Source organism: Miniopterus natalensis, chromosome 2 (assembly GCF_054644295.1).
Source record: "Miniopterus natalensis isolate mMinNat1 chromosome 2, mMinNat1.hap1, whole genome shotgun sequence".
NCBI lineage: Eukaryota > Metazoa > Chordata > Mammalia > Chiroptera > Miniopteridae > Miniopterus > Miniopterus natalensis.
Window position 1 is genome coordinate 105,210,149 of NC_142082.1, and position 20,666 is coordinate 105,230,814.

Sequence of the window (20,666 nt, forward strand, 5' to 3'; positions counted from 1 at the left end):
GCTCAGTGGGTAGAGTGTTGGCACGCGAACCGAAGGGTCCCAGGTTCCATTCTGGCCAAGGGCACATACCTCAGTTGCAGGCTCAATCCCTGGCCCTGGTCGGGGGTGTGTGGAAGGCAGCTGATTGATGTCTCTCTCTCTTTCTCTCTCTCTCCCTCCCACTTTCTCTGAAAAGCAATGGAAAAAATCCTCAGGTGAGGATTAAAATAAATAAAAATAAAAATTAGAAAAAAATAACTTCAGTAGGGTCAAGCAGTGGAGGAAGGGCAATAGAATGTGGGTAGTTTCTCTTGCTGAGGATATCAGTGGGCTATAGAAATGAAGGATTGGTAAGATCTGAACGTAGTTGCTTCTCTGTCTTCTTCACATCCCTCTCTTCTGGCCCCCAAAGCATAAGAATTCAGTCCTCATTACTGTGGGGTGACAACCCAGGTAGGATAGATTGATTTTCAGTATGGCTGGTTTAAGTGGGTGCTTGAAGACAGTTCACAAAGCCATCAGCGGTACTGGAAGGGGAAAGAATTTGTGCTACTCACAGGAGTGTGCTCTCAGATTATGGACTAATGCCCCTGTTATGAGGTATGACTCAACCTGTCTCTATGTCAAAGACTTATGCTTAGAATAAATTATAAAGCATAATTTTAAAGTCCTGTAGCATCCTAGAAGCTGTTTAATAAACACCAGGTGTTTTGATATAGCTAATCCAATTATTGTGAGGCAACTTTGAGGAAGTATCAGGATGTCAATCTGCTCCGAAGTCATGTAGGTTGTATTGAGGGCACATATCAGGAGAAACAAAGAATGTCTCAGTCGCCATTTAGACGTGTTTTTTCTGATTATAAAAAATAAGACCTGCTTATTTTGGGGGTAAGGGATATAGAAATGTGTAAGTTTATAGCAAAAAATAAAATCACCCATGATCCCATCACCCAGAAAAATCTGATATTTCCTTTATATCTTTTAAAAAATGAATACATACATAATACGTCTGATACAAAATTAGTATATTGCATATGTACTATTTTAAAACTTTTTATTTGGAAATAATTTCAAGCTTACAAAAAGTTGCAAAAATAAAAATTAACACAAGGAATATCTGTATACCCTTTACCTGGATATGCTTTATAGGTAACATTTTACTCCATCTGCTTTATAATTTTTTTCTATCTATCCATCTATAATTTAAGGGTGAGTTACATATATTATGGCTTTTACTCCTAAATACTTCAGCGTGTATCTCCTAAGAATAAGAATTTTTCTCTAACATAACCACAGTTGTCACCTTTATAAATTCATAAATTTATGTTGATTTAACAATTAAAAAAATAATTTTATCTAACCCACCATCCATATTACATTGTTGTCAACTGAATAAAAAAATGTCCTTTATAACATTTTCCCAGCACAGGACCTAGTTTAAGGTCAAGTATTACATTTGGTTATCAAATCTCTTCAGCTTCTTTTATTCTGGGACATTTTCATAGCCTTTATATTTTCTGACATTGACATTTTGAAGAATGCTGTGCCTCCCACCCCTGCCCCCAACGCATACTTTAAAAAAAATAATTGAATGTTCCTCATTTTGTGTTTATCTGATGTTTCTCTGAGGTTTTGCATTCTCTGTTGGAACACCGGATGAGTGATGCTGCATCCTTCTCAGGGTATCACGTCTGGACACACAGTGTCCTGCCATTCTTCATCGGCAATGTTAATCCTGATCACCTAGTCAAGGTTTGTCCAATTTCTCCATTGTATTATTACTGTTTCCCCCCCTCCTTTGCAATTTATAGGTCTCCTTGTCTCTTATAGAAGACAATTTAGGATCATGCAAATATTCTCCTCCGCATCAAAATTTCCCCTTAGATTTAGCATCTATTGATAATGCTTGCCTAATTCAATCTTTACCATGATAATTTTCCAACTCCAGCATTTCCTCAGTTGGTCCTGTAACAAGAGACCTTCGTTTTCTTCATTTATGTATCTATTATTTTATTGGGAAGGACTCATTAATTCTTGTGAATTCACATTTTCCACATGTCCAAAAAGTCACATAATCTATTAGCACCTCCACCCCTGCACACATTTCATTTGGAGCTCTTCATTTTCCTTTCCACGCTGGACTGATGGCTCTCCAACTAGCCACGTAGGTGTTTGCTTCTTGCCATCTTAGGAACTTCATGACCTTTTTTTCTGTGTTGGATCCTGTTTCCTGAATCCTGTGCTTCCTCTTTCTGAGTATCTTTTTACATTCTGATGGAGACAGTCTTCTCTAACCTTCTAAGAAAAGGTAGGCAACAAGTTACTTTTTTTTTGAGGATATATATGCTTAAAAATATCTTTATTTTTTCTCTCACTTTATTGATAGTTTGGGAATTGAATTATAGGTTAGAAGTTATTTTCCCTCAAAACTTTGACAGCATTGCTTTAGTGTGTTTGGCTTCTATTGCTGCACTGGAGAGTCCGACGCCATTCTGCTGCCTGATACTTTTGATACAGCCTGCTATTTTGTATGTAATAATACTTTTTTGGTTTTCATTCTGAATGTTTTCATTTAAGATATTTACTCTTATGACCCGAAATTTCTGTGTAGCTCCTTTGAAATTCATCATACTGAGCCCTGGGATGGGGCCTTTCAATATAAAGATCTATGTCTCTCAGTTCGGAAAAGTTTGTGTGTTTTTCTCTTTGTTAACTTCTTCCTGGTGTTTTCTTATTCTCTCTTTCTGAAACACCTACTTGTGAGTGAGATATTGAACTTCCTTGACTGATGCTTTAATTTTCTTATTGTTTCTCTTTTATTATCCATCTTCATGACCAACTTTCTGAGTGATTTCCTTAACTTTATCTTTTAACCTTATTACTGACATTTTATGTTAGCTTTCTTATTTTTAAAGAGCTTTCTTTATCTAATAAAATTTTCTTTTTTCTTAGAACATACTGTTTTATTCATGAACAAAATACAAAATCTTCTTAACTGAGAATATTACTTATATTAGAGTATTTGTCGTTTTGTAATGGTCTTAATTCACTCAGCATAATTTCCTCAAGTTTCATCCATATGTCAGAATTTAATTTCTTTTTAAGGCTGAATCATATTTCTTTGTATGTATTTGCCACCTTGTTGTTGTTTTTTACATATTCATCTGTCACTGGACACTGGGGTTGCTTTTTCCTCTTGGCTATTGTGAATGTTGTTGGTGTGAACGTGGGTGTATAGATATCTCTCTAAGACTTTGCTTTCAATTCTTTTGGGTAGATATAAGGAAGTGGATAATTCTATTTTTAATTTTTTGGAGAACCACCATACTGTTTGAACCATTTTAAAGTCCCACCAGCAGTGCACAAGGGTTCCAATTTTTCTACATCCTCACTAACACTTGGTATTTTCTGTTTTTTAAATAGTAGCCATCCTAATGGATGTAGACAAGCTGTTTTATGTATATAGTTTTTAGACCCTGTTTTTCCCCCAGAAAATGATCTTGAACATTTTTCCATGTCAATAGACATTTTTCTAAACATGATTTTAAAAAAATCCTCACCCGAGGATATGTTTTCATTTTTAGAGAGAGAGAGGAAAGAAGGGAGGGAGGGAGGGAGAGAGAGAGAGAGAAACATCGATGTGAGAGAGACACATCAATTGGTCACCTCCTGCACGTGCCCTGACTGGGAATCACACTTTGATCTCCTGGATCATAGGTTGATGCTCAACCACTGAGCCATGCTGACTGGGCTTCTCTTGCTGCTTTTAAGATTCTCTTATTGTCTTTAGCCTTTTGAATTTTAATTATGATGTATGTTGGTGTGGGCCTTTTTTTGAATTTTAATTATGATGTATGTTGGTGTGGGCCTTTTTGGGTTTGTCTTGTTTTGGGCTCTGCACTTCCTAAACTTGTATATCTATTTCCTTAACCAGATTAGGGAATTTTACTGTCATTATTTTTTCAAATAGGTTTTCAATTCCTTGCTCTCTCTCTTCTCCTTCCAGTTCCCCCATGATGCAAATATTGGTAGGCTTGAAATTGTCCCAGGGGCCCCTTACACTACCTACATTTAAAAAAATTATTTTTCCTGTTCTGATTGGGTGTTTTTTGCTTCCTTATATTCCAAATTGCTGATTTGATTCTTGGCTTCATCTACTCTACTATTGATTCCCTGTAAATTAGTCTTCATTTCAGTTAGTGCATCCTTCATTTCTGACTGGTTCTTTTTTATGGTCTTACCAAGTTCATTGAGGATCCTTATAACCAGTGTTTTGAACTCTGCATCTAGTAGATTGCTTGTTTCCATTTTGTTTAGTTTGTTTTTTCCCCTGGAATTTTGTTGTTTTTTCATTTGGGACATGTTTCTTTGTCTCTTCATTCTGGCAGCCTCCCTGTGTTTGTTTCTATGTACTAGATAGAGTTGCTATGTGTCCCAGACCTTGTAGAGTGACCTAATGTAATAGGTGTCCTGTAGGGTCCAGTATCACAGCCTCCTTGTTCACCTGAGCTGGGCACTCTAGTTGCACCCATACCCCCCTCCCCCGTGTGGGCTGTGTATATCCTCCTGTTGTAGTTGAACTTTAATTGCTGTTGGCTATCAATGGGAAGGATTTACCCCCAGGCTGATTGGATGCAAGGACTGCTTATAACCATTGACCACCGGGGAGGATCAGCTGTGCAGGGTACTACCCCACAGAGTAGGACTCACTTCAGCAGGGCTCTGGTGCCTGTTGAGTCTGCCCTTGAGTGTGTTACTTGTGGAGGTGGTTGGATGGTGCTTTGACATGGTCTGAACAGGTGTGCTGGCTCTGGGGCCTCCTAGGAGATGCAGGTCAAGATCAGTTGCCGCCTGTGCTCTGCTCAGGGCCACCTGAAATGAGCTACAGTGATCTGCAAATGGCTGCTACTTGTGCTGGGCTTGAAGGTGCTTGGGCAAGGATAAGCGTGAACCAAGGCTGGCTGCTGCTAATACTCAGCTTGGGGCTATTTAAGGAGAGGTATGGATCAGGCCAGATGCTGCTGGTTTGAGAGATTTTAGGAAAGTCTGAAGCTTGAGGTAGGACAGGCCATTTGTATGGAAAAGCCACTGGAAACAGATTGGGTGGGTCTTCAAGTTGGTGGGGCAGAGTATCAGGGAATCACCAGGGCAGGTTGAACAGTGTCAGCCAAGTTGATGGAGACTCAGATATGGCGCCTGTCTGCTGGCTTTGTTAGGGGAGAGCCCAGAAAAGGAACAATGGCCTCTGTCAGCAATTTTGTCTGGCAGAAAGCTGCCCCCCCCCCACTTCCAGCTCTTACCCTAATGCCATTTCCTCCCCATATGTCCCTGATGTCTTTAGAGCTGCTGTCCCAGTGCTGGAGCTCTGAGGGAGTGAGTCAGAATACATCCATGTATGGGCCTTTTAAGAGGAACCTCCTGGACCCTGGCCAGTGTTGCTCAGTTGGTCTAATATCATCCCGTGCACCAAGACATCTCTAGATTGATTCCTGGTCAGGGCACATGTCCAGGTTGGGGGGCTCAATCCCCAGTAGGGGCCATGCAGGAGGCAGCCAATTGATGTTTCTCTCTCTCATCAATGTTCCTCTCTTCCTCTTCCTCTCCCTTCATCTCTCTCTCTCTAAAATCAATAAAAACATTTTTTTTTTAAAAAAAGAGGAACTACCTGGGACTCCAGTAGCCCTCCATCTCACTCAGCCACAATCCCTGCTGGCTTTTACAGCCAGAAGTTATGGGAATTTCTCTTCTTGGCACTGGAACCCTGAGCTTGGGGACTGGCTTGGGGCTAGTACCTCTGCAGCTGAGATATCCCTCTTAATTTATATCTGCTACACATGGGTATGGGACCAGCCCATTCCTCATCTCTGCCCCTCCTACCAGTCTCAGTGTGGCTTCTTTAAATACCTAGTTGTCAAACTTTCATTCAGCTAGGTTTCAGGCAGCTCTGAATGATGGTTGTTCTGTAGTTTAGTTATAATTTTGATGTGGTTGTGGGAGGATGCAAGTACTGCATCTACCCAGCCATCTTGACCGGAAGTCTTTATATATATATTTAAATATGTCTTTATTAATTTCAGAGAGAGGAAGGGAGAAAGATAGAAACATCAATGATGAGAGAGTCATTGATCGGCTGCCTCCTGCATGCTCCCCACCAGGGATAAAGCCTGCAACCTGGGCATGTGCCCTGACAGGGAATCAAACCTTGATCTCCTCAATCATAGGTCAATGCTCAACCGCTGAGCCATGCCAGCTGGGCAAGTCTTTATATTTTTAATATATATTGCCAGATTGCTTTACTGAAAGGTGCATCAGTTTACAGTCCTACTAGCACTATGAGAGTATCATCTACTCTAGATATTATCACACAAAATTGTATCAATGTATGACCATCAATACAAGGTCAGCAAGAAAATATATCAACTGGTAACAATGGTTAACTGTGAAAATAGGACTTCTTTTCATGTATGTTGGTCAAAGAAGTATTTTAATTTTCTAATTTAAAACAGAAATGGATGAAATGATATACTTATTTTAATATGTATGCTTTTTATTTTTAAACCTTTTTTCATATTTATTATATTTCTGTTGTGAAATAGCCACTCATTTCATTTGTCTATTTTTCTTGAGTTGTTAGAACTTTTTAGATATGAACTCTCTTTACCGTACATGTTAATATTTCCCCCATTTTACTGTTTACTTTTAAAGTTTTATTTTATTTTATACTTCCAGAAGTTTAAAAAGTATTAGATAGGTACTTACATTTATCCACATTCACAATTTATTTCTCAGCTTTTATACTTAAAGCTCTTCTCCATTCTGAGGTCGGATATTCATCTGTTTATTTTTTACTTTGTTTTTTGTGTAACTGTATGTGTTTCAGAAATTATTTTAGTATGGTTTTTGATAAGGAATCTAACCCAAATAGTTAACTGTCCCAACACCACTTTAAAAGTGAGCATTCCTTCCATTTTTTTACTTGAAATGCTACCTTTATAAAAGAAATTATTTATGCATTGGTTCTGATTCTAGGCTTTTACTCAGCTTCCCATGGTGTTTCGCGGCAGATTAGTCGTCATCCAGGAAATGACTTGCCCTTAAGTAGTTCTACTCAGATAAAAGTAGTTTAATTAAAAGGGGTTTATTGAAGCAACAATTTGAAAACATAACAGAATTAATTTGTTCTTAGTATTTCATTTAGGAGTGTGATGACTAAACTTTTAAATCTTATTTTTGAGCACTCCTAATAGAATGTGCAGCCGTCACTCCAGGGCAAGGCCCAGTTCCCAGGGACATTCGAAAGCACCCCCTACGCGCCAGTCGCCGCGCGTTCATTTCCTTCCCGTCCGAGCTAATTTAAGAAGCCATCTGGGGACGGGTGGGACTGTGGCTCGGTTTGCTGTACCTGTGCGGGGAGGGGTTTGTGAAGGGCTCTGATAACCATTTCTTAATAATACTTACAAGCATGGCTTTCCTTTCTTGCCGTATCCCGAGCGTGCACGGACGGGCTCTGAGAAGTTCCTCCCCCGCCGCCCTGCCGCACTCTCACCCGGGAACGGGTGTGCGAGGTCCCGCAGGAAGGCACGGAAAGAGTGGGCCCAGGAGGATTTAAGTGCATTCCCCGGGCGAGCTCTCCGGCCGCCAGGGGGCAGCAGAGACCTGGGCGCCGCACAACCTGAGGGCGCGTTGGGGAACCGCAGGCGGAGGAAGGGGAGAGGGTGGCTCAGAACATAGAGATCAGCGACGCGCGTCCAACTTGCTTTACGGCTTTCGGCAGATTGCTTTGCGGTTCTTCTCCCGTTCCGATTTGATTTACAGCCCCTCCTCCTGTCCTTCCTGCGTCCTCCCCCGGATCGCTCTCGACTTAGACCTCCTTCCCAGAGGCCCCTTGCGCTGCCTTCCCAGTCTCCTCTGCGCGGCTCTATCTAAACTTCCTTCCCCTCTTCCTTAGCCTAGACCGAGCTCCCTGCGTGCACCGCGCGCTGCCCGAGGCGCGTAAGTTGGGAGGGAGGGCGCGCAGCGGGGTGGTTCTGGCTGGGCCTGTGGGCCGGGGCGGGCCAGGTGCCGAGTAGAGCCCCAGAATGGCGGCTGGGCCCGTGCTGCGGGCCCCAGCGTAGTCATCCTGAGCCCAGAGGCCTGTAGTAACTCACAGCAGGGGTTCAGGATCACGGCTTCCCGCGCTCGGTTGGACGGGAGTACCGGGGACTTGCACCAACTCTGGCAGCGCAAAGCCCAGGACCCGCCGCGCGAGGAAGGCAGCCCCTTAGCGGGGGCGGGCGCGGGGCGGGCGCCAGGCCGCTAAATGCTGCTTGTTAGCCGGAGTGAGGGGTGCTGAAGTTTGTGTCAATGGCCGGGCGGAGTTGAAAGGAGTGGCTGCGGCTTGGAAAGAATTTGACGCTCAGTTTAGCCGTGTATTCAGCCCTTTAGGCCTGTTTTTTAAAAATTGAGATACAACTCATCTACGATTAAATGTATCCTTTTAAAGTGGACAATTCAGTGGTTTTTAGTATATTCGTAAGTTTATACAACCACCATTGTCTAATTCCAGAACGTTTTCGTCACCCTAAAAGGAAACCTGGAGCTCAACAGCAGGCACTTCTCATTACCAGCTACCCCAGCCCCACTAATCTTTTTGTCTCTACGAATTGGCCAGTTCTAGATATTTCACATAAGTGGAGTCACAATATTTGTCCTTTGTGTCTGGTTTATTTCACTTAGCATTATGTTGTCAGGGATCATCTGTGTTGTAGCATGTGTCAATACTTCACTCCTTTCTATGGCTGAATAATATGAATAATAACCAGGTGTAGGAATATACCACATTTTGTTTCTCTATTAGTTTATGGGCATTTGGGTTCCCCCCACTTTTTGGCTTCGTAGACCTTAAGGTCTGTTCCTGCACTGAACTCTGCATCTGAGGTGCAAACATTTTAAAACTAAATTTAATTCTGGGAGTGGGTCAAGTATTTCAGTGACCTCAGTTTAGGAAAGTTTTTCTTTTTAAAGTGTTCTCAGTTCACCACTGGTTAAACAATTAATTGTAGTAGTAATAAGCAGAGAAATGTTTGTGTGCAGTTCTCATCAGAAATGCTGCTGTGTAATGTATGTCAGAACCTGTTATCTTGTGTGTGGAGGAACTGGGTGTAGTTGGAGATGAGTATATGAAAATGTAACCCAGATAGCTGTGGGAGAGTGGTTTTACCTTAAAGAAACCCACAGTTGCTCTTTTACTTGTCAAGTCTGTATTTACGAATTTATCTACTCAGTAAGATTTCTTTCGAATCCTAAATCCCAAATCAATACTCAGGGCACTTTTGCAGATGTGCAGAATTCCGAAAAATTTCAGTTTCTCCATGTGAATGTGCCCAGTTGAAGTTAAACCAGGCGATGCTCTGCCTTCTTGTTTCGACTTTTCATACTGGAAATGAGAGTCCTTGTTGCAGGTATATTTAGTGGCAAGTGTTTGCTGTTGTTTTCACATTTTGTGCTTTTTGTTGGTGATTTCACTGTGTGGAAAGGCCTCCAAGCATATTGCTAAAGTGCTGCCTTGTTTAAATGCAAGAAGGCTGTGATGTGCCTTACAAAGACAAGCTTCTTTTAGATAAACTTTGTTCAGCAATGAATTCACTGTTAATGAGTCAATAATGTATAAAGGTGTCTTTAAACAGAAACATACATAGAACAAGGTTATGTATTGACTGGTTGGTGAAAATGTCTCCAGAGGCTTGCAGGAGCCTAACCCTGTATTTCTCCTAGGAGCAAAGCTTCAATATTTGATAATTCAACGTTCATGGTGACTTTACAGAACATAACTACCGTGAATAATGAGAATTGACTGTATAACCAATTTAAATATTCAAAGGCAGAAAGCCTAGTGTGGATTTTTTTTTCTTTTTTTGGTTAATCCTCACCAGAGGATATTTTTTCCATTGTTTTTCAGAGAGAGTGGAAGAGAGGGAGGGAAGAAGGGAGGGGGGGAGAGAGAGGGAGAAAGAGAGAGAGAGAAAGAGAAACATCAACGTGAGACACATCCATTGGTTGCCTCCCGCACATGCCTTGACTAACTGGTGGTGGGAGCAGATCTCAACCCAGGTACGTGCCCTTGACCAGGAATGGAACCCTCCTCTACCCTTCTTTGCGTGTGCCAACACTCTAACCACTGAGCAACGCGGGCCAGGGCTAGTGGATATTTTTTAATCTCTGTAACTTTTAACATTTTTTCCACTTAGGGTATTCCCTTTTAATACCATACAGGCAGTTTTTAAGTGGAGAGAAGCTAAAATAAAGCTAAACTGCACTTTATACTATGTGCTGCTTAGGACACGTTAAGTGCTGGAGATTCAGTAGTTAGTATATGGCCCCTGTGTTCTTGAATGCCTGGTTAGGATTACGTGTGATATGCGATCTGACATGTGTCTAAAATGCTCTGGGAGCACAGGATTAATTCTATTTAGAGTGTAGTGAGGAGATGACATTTTGAGATCTAGTTCCTTTTTTTTACTTAACTTTTTTTCTACTCTTGTTAATTTTTTTTGTATGACAAATTATAGCAACATGTACATAAATGAAGAAAACCCTTGCTATCCAATCCTGCTGTTCTTGATCTTCACCCATCACTGAGTCCTGTCAGTTCTGCCTCTGGTAGTGCATATCCAGAGTCCATCCTTTCTCTACATTTCTTTGATCTTTGAGACTTTATCATTTCCTTTCTGGACAGTTGTAACATAGACTCCTAACTGATCTCTCCCTCAGTTATTCACTGTTTACAACTTTCTAATGCATAAATACCGTTTTCAGCTTAAAATTTCCATTGCTTCCCCATCGTTTACAAACTAAAGTTCTAAACTTTTAAAGATGGCTTTTATTATTACCCTTGAAGATTTTCTCTTTATTTTTGTTTTTTAGCAGTTTTTCTATGATGTGTTTAGGTATGATTATCTTTGTATTTATTCTGCTTTGAGGTTTGCCGAGCTTCGTAAATGTATACATTTATTTCTGTCACCCAACTTGGGAAATTTCAAGCCATTATTTTTAAAAATATTGTCCCCCCATTCTTTTTAACCACTATTTTGGGACCTCAGATGTTTGCATGCTAGCCATTTTGATATTATCCCACAGAACTCTGAAGCTCTCTAATTATTTTTAGAGTCTTCACTGACTCTTTTTTATGTCTAATTTTGCATTTTGTGAACAGAATTGACAGTTGGGATGACATATGAGATTCTTGATTCAAGGGTAGTTTCTATTGCTTTGTGAGTGTAGTGAGTAGCCTTTTTATCAGAAGACTTTTGGGGGGAGATGGTTGTATGTCCTTCGACTTTTAAATTTCCTCTTGCATTATAGGATCCTGTATTTTCCCTTTTTTCCCCTTCACAGAACAGTTTCACAGGGCATCTTGCCTTCCTTTCAACTTCTTTTCCTGAGAAACATTGACTTTCCAGGCTACTGCCCCATGCAGTCTGGCAGACTACACTGATCTACCAGAAAGCTTTGTCAGTATCTTCATACTTAGTGTGGGTTTTCTTTTTCCAGGAGTGGTTTTAGTTCCACTTAGGCCCTCCATCGTCCTTTTCTCTCTTCTATGCATTTTCCTTCCCATCTGGTGCCCCACCTTGCTCTCCTTAAAGAGTTGGGATGAGAGAAATCTCTCCACCAGAAAAGCTATAAAAGACATTAACGGGGACAGTGAGGAAGTCTGATGATGGATTGCGTAATAGATGCAGAAATTGATGTTTACTTTTTCTACCTCCGGGCTAGATGAGGCATGTAGTAGTTTCAGTCTTCTAATTATGTTAGAAGATACGGGATATTTGTGGTTTTATTTTTTCTTCTGTTCGTCTGTAATAGTTTTTGGAGGATGTATTGGGATATTTGGATTTATGTAGCTGCATTAACCTTGACTATTAGGAGGTGTTTCCTAAAATTTTATTTTGGAAAATTTGAAGCTTTCAGGAAAGTTATACAATAAATACCTGTATACACTAGATTAATAAATTTGTTACTTTGTTTTATCTTTTTCTCTTCCTCTCTTCACACGTGTGCACACAGTCACATTTTATTAGTTGAATGATTTGAAAGTTGCAGAAAACATGCCATTTTTTTCTAATACTTTATCATATATCTTCTACATAACCAGGATATAATTATCACACTCAAGAGGTTTAACAATAATAAAAGACCAGCATCTATTAATGCAGTCTATCATCAGACTTCCCCATTGTCCCCCTAATGTCCTTTATAGCTTTTTTTTCTGATCTAAAATCCTATCAAGGACCACACAGTGCATTTTAGTTGTCATGTTTCTTTAGTCTTTAATCTGGAAGACTTTACTAGACTTTCTGTTTTACTTTGTTTTGTTTTTTGAGACATTGACACTTTTGAAGAGTCCAGGCCTTGTAGATTTGAGCTTGTCTGATTATTTCCTCATGATCAGTCATGAGTAGATTGGTAGAATACTACCTAAGTGATACTGTGACCTTCACAGTGCATCTTTCAGAAAGCACATGGCTGCCCAGCCAGCATAGCTCAGCGGTTGAACATCGACCTATAATCTAGGAGATCGAGATTTGATTCCCAGTCAGGGCACATGCCGGGGTTGCCAGCTTGATCCCCTGTAGGGGGCATGCAGGAGGCAGCTGATCAATGACTCTCTCATCACTGATGTTGCTATTTCTCTCTCCCTCTCCCTTCCTCTCTGAAATCAATAAAAACATATTAAAAAAAAATAAAAGAAAGCACATGGTGTGACTGTTATTGGTGACATGTTTAATTACTTGGTTAAGGTGGTTTTCTGCCAGATTTCTCCATTGTAAAGGTATCTTTTGCCACCTATCCCCCACTCCCCGAATTTTTCCCCCAAGTACAAGTAGTTTATTTGGGAGATGACCCCAGGACATGCTGGTAGAGGAGAAGAGAGGTGAGATGGGAAGGAAAAGTCATTCCACAAAGGTACACTGTCAAGCCAGTTACCACTGGTGGGCAACCAAACCCGATTTCACTGGGGAACTCTGGAGCCAGTGCAGAACTATGCTCATTGTTATCTCACAGAATGGGTAAGAAATCTAGAGTCTTTACCCACCAACTCCTGTCAGTCAATGTTTGAGGCTGCTTCCAGGGGCTTCCATTCTCTGGTGCTTCCAGCTTACCATTAACAGGTACAAAATGGGCCCTGGATGCCAAAGGAAGCCTTCAGGTAAAGAGGTGCACATGTTGGCATTTGGAAGTTAGGCCAGGGTGCCCTATTGTGGTAGGAGCTGAAGAGATAATTGGCAGAGCATTCATAGTGTCTGCTATACCTGTGTACTCCAGAATCTGGAGCTTGAGGCAAAAGCTTACATGCTATTATGTTTTCAGGAAGTGCAATTCCAGGAAGCAGAAGTGAGGAAAAGTGGCATTGAGGAGAGAAGGAAAAGTCAGTTCAGGGGTACATTTCCAAGCTGGCCACCCCTTGGTAACAAGTACAACTGATTGCTTGATTTCCTAAAGCTGTCTCCCAGGAGGAGGGGTAAAGTACTGCATCCCAGGACAATCTACCTGAAGGAAGGAAGAAGATTTGCCCTTCAGCTTCTGTATCTCATTGATAAAAGCTTTGCCCCATGGTACATTTACTCCCTCAAATTTTCAGATTGTGCATGTGTGGGCATTAGGTGGGTCCCACAGATTCTCACACCTCAAAGCCAAGGGGGAAGCCAAGAGTGAGGGGTAAGAGGCATCCAGCATGAGCAAGAAGTAAGGGAACATTGGTTGTGCCTGTGTGCAGTTGGTTAGAACCCACACATACATGGCCTGCCTAATTATCTGGGATGAAAATAAGTAATCAGGGACCTCAGACAGGTGAGGCCGAGAAGACTTGAGATGCTGCTGTATAAAATATGCCTGATATATTTGGATTCTACTTTTTAACAAATATACATACATGTGAAACACATACACAAACACTTATTTAAAAAAGATAACAGCTATCTCTTGCTGGTGAGGATCTAGCCAAATTTTATTTCCATCCATATATACACAACACAAGGTGTCCCCCAAAAATGTATATGCTCTTTGAAAGATGATAAAGTCAGTGTTTATTAACATACAATTTTCAAAATTTAAAAGAACCCACAGAAGTGAACAATTTTTGTCAATGCCTGTTTTCAAACTGATGACTGTTCTGGTCCAGGCACTGCTGATAATGTGAAGCAATGGAATTGCAAACATCAAGAATCATTTCATTTGGTATTTGCTCTCAGTTCGTCCACTGTTGCCGATTTTGTACCTTAAACTTTATGTATCCCCATAAAAAAAGTCTAGTGGCACTTTAGGATAAATTTTCTTTCTTCAAAGCTCAGCCTGGCTTCAAGCATTATTTCAAATCAATTAAACCTGAGAAGGAATGAAAATGTAAGTGAGTTATCAGCTGTTAAAGTGTGTATACATTTTTTGGATTATTAACCCTCACAAGAGGATATGATTTTATTGATTTTCTTTTTTAGAGAGAGAAGAAGGGGAAGAGAGGGAGAGAGAGAGAAACATCGACGTGAAGGAAACATTGGTTGCCTTTCGTGCGTACCCCGACCAGGGATTGAATCTGCAACCTAGGAATGTGCCCTGACTGGGAATTGTTTTTATTCATTTTTAGAGAGGAAGGGACAGAGAGAGGAACATTGATCAGTTGCCTCTCGTATGCACTCCAACTAGGTATCGAACCCACAACCCAGATATGTGCTCTGACCGGGAATCCAACCCACAGCCTTTTGGTGTATGGAATGATGCTCCAATCAACTGAGCCACCTGGCCAAAGCAAGATGTTTTAATTTTATAATAGGAAAATAGTTGTAAAACATTTAGAAAGGAAGGCAGAGCAGTAAGCAGTTTTTCAAAGCAGAAACTAGGAAAAGTGATTTCATGTGTTATGGGCAGAGATAAGGATTGTCCAACAAAAGGTTGAATCTTACGATACTGTTTAGAGAAGTAGTAACAAGTTGCTTTTTAAATGTGAGAAGCGTAACTCTTTCCTAATTAGTTTCTAAAGAATTAAAAAAATACTTTGTCTAATTTCACTCATTCCCTCATCTATTCATTTAATTACTACCCCCCTACTATAAGTAAGGTACTGTGCTAGTCACTGGGGGTGCCAAAATGAATCAAGAGGAATCCTCCACCTTCTGGGAGCTCACACTGGAGTCGGGCAAAAATGTATGTGGCAGAGACAGTACTCGCTAAATGTTCAAATGCTTTCTTACATTTCCCAGCCTCCATTGCAATTAAGTTGGGGCGATGCAACAAGTTCTGTCCACTTCTGTCCTACGGCAGCTATGACCTGGTGTGACTCCTTCAACTCTCTCTGCCCCTTCCACTATGACCTAGGAGGTTGCATGTGCTACGTGACACAACTACAACATAGATAAGGCCACCAGACTGCGTTAGATCTTGTATGGGTTGAGATATAAACCTTTATTGTATTAAGCTATTTTTTAGTGGTAAAATGTACATAAAATTTAACCATTTTTAAGCATGCAATTCAGCGGCATTAAGCCCATTCACAATGTATATACGCGTTTGTTTTAACAATCAGGTGCTCATTTGGGACTTTGCGAATATCCTGTTCCCCCACAACTTTTAGCATCTAATGACAAGTCTTGCTGGATGTTGCTGTTACCATATCATTTTAATATGATAAATTTATGAAGTTGATTTTATTCATACTCACAAGTGAGGAAATTTAGGCACGGAGAGGTTAAGTAATTATCCAATTTAAGTAACTTGTTAGAACTGGATATTGAACCACATCTGACTGGAACGTTCAAAGCATGCTTTATAGCAGGGGTTGGCACACCATGGCCCGTGGATCAAATCTGCCACCTCTTTTTTTAATAAAATTTTATTGAGACACAACCATGCCCAATCTTTACATATTGTCTGTGACGACACTCATGCTAAAATGCCAAAGTCGAGTAGTTGTGACAGACCAGGTAGCCTGCAATACCTAAAATATTTACTGGTTGGCCCTTTACAGAAAAAGTTTGCTGACTCCTGCTTTATAGAATAGGTATTTACATTTTTAATTTTTGTTTTTATTAAAATAATACATGCACATGTTTGAAAATCAAATAGTGCTAAAAGCTTTATTTTGTAAAAGGAGTTTCCTGCTGTACTCTACTCCCCGTCACCACTCCTCAGACAAATATGTTGCATTCTTTTAACTATTTTTTCTGGCCTTTACAGTTACATTCTAAATAATATCCTTATTCCATTATTTCTTGATGTATCAATTTTAGATTCTAATTATTAACCTAGTTTAGGCCGCTATCCTACTTTTTAGTGCTATCTTATAAATAAACTTATTCTTGGCTGAAATAAAATGTTTTATGATCATTTAGTTGTCTGCAGTTTCTTCATAATGTACATAAGAAAATTAACATGAATTTAGCAATAACATTTATATAGTACTTTATATGTGCTAGGCACTATTCTAATGCAGTTTAATGCAGTAAATAAAGATTAAATGAATCTTTACAGTCCTATTATTATCTCTATTTTCTACATGAGAAAACAACATTTATGCCCTGCCAGGCGTGGCTCAGCGGTTAAGCGTCGACCTAGGATCCAGGCGATCAGGGTTCGATTCCCGGTCAGGGCACATGCCTGGGTTGCGGGCTGCAGCCGATCAATGACTCTCTCATCATCGATGTTTCTAGCTCTCCCTCTCCTTTCCTCTCTCTGAAATCAATAAAGATATATTTTAAAAAAAAGGAAAAAGAAAACAACATTTAGAGAGATTATGTGATTTTTTTTCTCCTTGGTCAAGCACCTAGTGGTTGATAGAGGCAGAAACTGACATTTAGAACTTGAGCTCTTAAACATTATATTAAAATGCCATGTGCAGAATCATTACTTTTTTACATTGATAGATTTGTAGTTCTGTTAGCAAATCTGAAGATTTATAACATCAATTTGCTGAGGCAGCAACTTTGAATCTGATTTGAGACAGGTGTGGGAATAGGTAAGTAAGTGGGTCAGCCAGTTGCAGGTGCTTTTCTGAGAGTAATTCTATTTTTGAGTGGATTATAAATTTGCACAGCCTCAGTCTAATCTACTGTCTCTCAAACTTGAGCTTGCATCAAAATCACCTGTTAGGCTTGGTAAAAGCACTAATTCCTGGGCCTCACATCTACTTTCTGATTCAGTAGGTCTGGCGTGGGGCCTGAGATTTCACATTTCTAACAAGTTCCAGGTGAAGCTGATGCTGCACGGGACCAAACTGGGCTAATGCTCTAGGAGTATTCTGTGTTACCTTCTCTTGCTCTTTAATTGTTTCATGTCTATTAGCCTTCTCCCGCCAGCTAGCTTGTTAGCTCCTGGCAAACAGTTCAGTTACTGTGGCCAGGGTCATGTTACACACGTAGCAGGTAGCAATAAGTTGACTGCTCTCCCTTAGAGTGTTTTTGTAATTTTTACTTTTTCATTTATAAACATTATAATTGTAATATGTAATTATAATACACTCTTATTATAAAAATCAGCTTTAGTAGCACTATCATCTTAGCAAAAATTTAGCAGGAAAGTAGAAGAGCCCCTAAGGGATTTTCAGGGGATGTGAGAGTGGAGCTAAGCACTGAGGAACTTAGTCCTTGATTGGGGCAGTGTTTAGAAGTATGTAAATAAAGGGAACTTGTAGGTTATTGCCTGTGGATGTTTTATCTGATTTTTAGTAGGATTCTTGCCTTTTGACTGTAGCATTCTTTGAGATTTTTTTTTTTAAATCTTCTGTTTATATAGAGGTCCACCAGAATCGACATGTCTGGGACTGAGGAAGCAATTCTTGGAGGCCGTGACAGCCATCCTTCTGCTGGTGGCAACTCTGTATTATGCTTTGGACAGGTAACGGTTTGGGTTCTTCACACCTGCAAAGAGTGAGGTTAAGTGAAAAAGGCATGAAGAAGCAGTTTGTAGAGCACCATCAGGTACATGTGTAGAAGCTATTTATCATTATTAGTTTTTCCTTTAGATGCATTATATGGGAGCCTTTGATGAACTCAGGGCATTTTGGAACTTTAGCATCAAAAGACTAATAATAGTTCTGGGGATTATGTTTAGCTTTAAATTTTATTTAGTTTTTGAATAGATTACATATTCATATGATATAACATTCAAAATGAAATGATTATATGTGAACAGTTTTGCTATTTCCCTACCACGCCTGCCCACGTTTCACCCATTTCTCTTTTTTGGAGGCATCCAAAGTTTCTGGTGTCATTGTATGTAGAGATATCCTGTGCATGTAAAAGAGATTCTTGCCTTGTCCACCCAAATTCTGTATCTTTACCAGAGATCTGTTTGTATTTATTTCATCTGAATGGGGCAGAGGGGAAACAACCAAGGGGACAAAAATCCAAACAACTATTTATCTGTGTAGGATGGGATATTGCTCAATTGAAGAAGAGGCACACAACTTTGGAAAAGACAGTGGAAGGAAGACTCCCTGTCATGTTTTCTCTCCTCTTCTCCTTTGCCTGCGTAAATGTCATATGTAGACTCAGAAGTGGGAATTTTTAGTTTCCAATTCTGGCTTGAGGAAGTTTTGTAGGGATGGTAGTAACATCAAAGGTAGTGGTTCTCAAAATGTGGTTCAGTGACCCCTGGGGATCCACGAGACCTTTTCAAAGTCCGTGAGGTCAAAATTATTTTCATAATAATACTAAACTACTACTTGCTTTTTTCACTCTCATTCTCTCATGAGTGACAGTGTTTTCCGGAGACTGCATAGCATATAGTGATATCATTGCTCTGATGGCTAGTGGAATGTGTATTTTTAAAGTCTCTCAGTTTTAATTCCTCATATTGGTAGATAAAGCTCACATAAACAAAAGCTCTTAGGGTCTACAATACTTTTTAAGAGTGTAAAAGAGTGTGGAGACCAAAAAGTTGGAGACTTGCTGACGTAAAGACTGTTGAAAATGTGAATTTAATTTTCTTTCTGGATTGTAGTACCAGTACACAGCAGAGGAGTACCAGGCCATCCAGATTGCTCTGAGGCAGAGGCTGGGCCCAGAATACATAAGTAGCCGCATGGCTGGGGGAGGCCAGAAGGTAGGAGAGTTCTATAACTGAACCAGTGGGTGCCCATATGGCTGACTTCTCAGATGATCGTGCCAACTCCCACTCTGGGTCCTCATGGTTCAGAATGTCTCTTGTTCACTGTTAGCGATGTTTCCTGGTATTTTCGGGAGGGGATGGCTTCTGGCCTTCATTGTCATCAGAAGTCACCCAAGAATTATCTTGAGACTGATATACCTGTTATCATAGGATTTTTACGCAATCCTTTAAAAATATGTCTCTTGCCATTTGTTCCTAATTTTAACCACTCTGTATGTTTTTGGTCTTCTGTAACATGTCAGCCTGAGACGTGTACTTTTTTGGAAACTGAGTTTTGGAAACTGCTAGGCAAATGAATATATTTACCCTTGAGTCTAATCCCTCCAGAGAGAGCATTCATTCTAACTGGCTCCTTCACAAAGGAACTTTGAAATAAGTTCACTTAAAATTTACCTGGAACTTTTAAGGGCAGTTTTGCCAGAAAAGCCTGGTAAGGAGTAAATGAAGTAAATTTTGATCTACATATAAGTACGGTAAGAAATTTTAACAAGCTTTTTTTTTCTTTAATTTTTTTCCAGGTGTGTTACATTGAAGGTCACAGGGTAATTAATCTGGCCAATGAGATGTTTGGTTACAATGGCTGGGCACATTCTATCACACAGCAGAATGTGGGTAAGCAGTGGCGGCCTCTTCATTTCCCTTACTTGGCGTCGTCTAATTTCTGATTAGAGTATTTTGTGGGTGAGGATGCTGGGTAGGTGTATTTGGTCGCCAGCAGGGAGAATCTGTGTGAAGCACAGGGATCCGTATCTTCTCCTGGTTTTCTTTCCCACTCCTAGATTTTGTTGACTTTAACAACGGCAAGTTCTACGTGGGAGTCTGTGCATTTGTGCGAGTCCAGTTGAAGGTGAGGGTGAGGAAATAGACTTGCTGCCTCCAAGGCTGGGGGGGCGGGTAGAGAGAATGAGCAGGTGCAGGGGCTCTGGGCTGTGGCCCAGCCCGGCTGCAGAATGGGCCCCGGGGCTGGGTCTCAGCCAGTGTTCCTGAGGATGGTGGTGTTCAAACATTTTTCCCTATGTGGCCCCTAAAAGAATTTTGAAAAAATGTCTCTGAACATTTTTAAGTTGACACTTAAAAGTTTTCACCATAGATATAAATAGTTGCTAGAGTTTATTTTTAGGCATATTGTAAAATTTGACATTCTAAAATAAGTCTGTTATATCTTTTTATAATGTACCAAATGATTCTGAATATTATAGAAGATTAAGCACTGTCATCCATTTAAAAAAATACATGAGCAAGCTATTCTTTTACTTTTAAGCAAGTTATTATTTAATCAATTTTACATTATTTCTTCTTGAACTCATATTTCCATTCTATTTCTCCACTGGCTTTTATCCTAATGTATATTTATCATTGAAACATTTTTTAAATAATAACTTTATCATACTTCTCTGTCTCTGTGTGTGTGTGTGTATAAAATTAAAATTTTTTTGGTAAATTTCCAGTGATCTGAAGGCTCTAAATAATAAAAAATTTCTTCTGGATTGAGCTATTGGTACAGGTAGTATTAGCATACAATTGATCAGTCAATTGTTTTTATGTGAAGA

General features: G+C 40.1%; 1 protein-coding gene across 4 annotated transcripts in view; it reads left to right on the forward strand.

Annotated features, from left to right (window-relative positions):
* Window positions 1-7,892: 7,892 nt before the first annotated feature.
* RAD52 (RAD52 DNA repair protein) overlaps window positions 7,893-20,666 on the forward strand; it is a 31,981-nt gene continuing 19,207 nt past the window's right edge. Inside the window, exons 1-5 of one of the 4 annotated variants that reach the window (XM_016224850.2) lie at window positions 7,893-7,971; window positions 17,740-17,841; window positions 18,949-19,050; window positions 19,635-19,728; window positions 19,896-19,963. In XM_016224850.2, the coding sequence (XP_016080336.2) occupies window positions 17,758-17,841; window positions 18,949-19,050; window positions 19,635-19,728; window positions 19,896-19,963 (348 nt within the window). In that variant the 5' untranslated portion in view covers window positions 7,893-7,971; window positions 17,740-17,757. Of the gene's footprint in view, window positions 7,972-8,345; window positions 9,420-13,456; window positions 13,575-17,739; window positions 17,842-18,948; window positions 19,051-19,634; window positions 19,729-19,895; window positions 19,964-20,666 lie in introns of those variants that run through there. The other 3 variants (XM_016224851.2, XM_016224849.2, XM_087814470.1) reach the window with 3 other exon arrangements.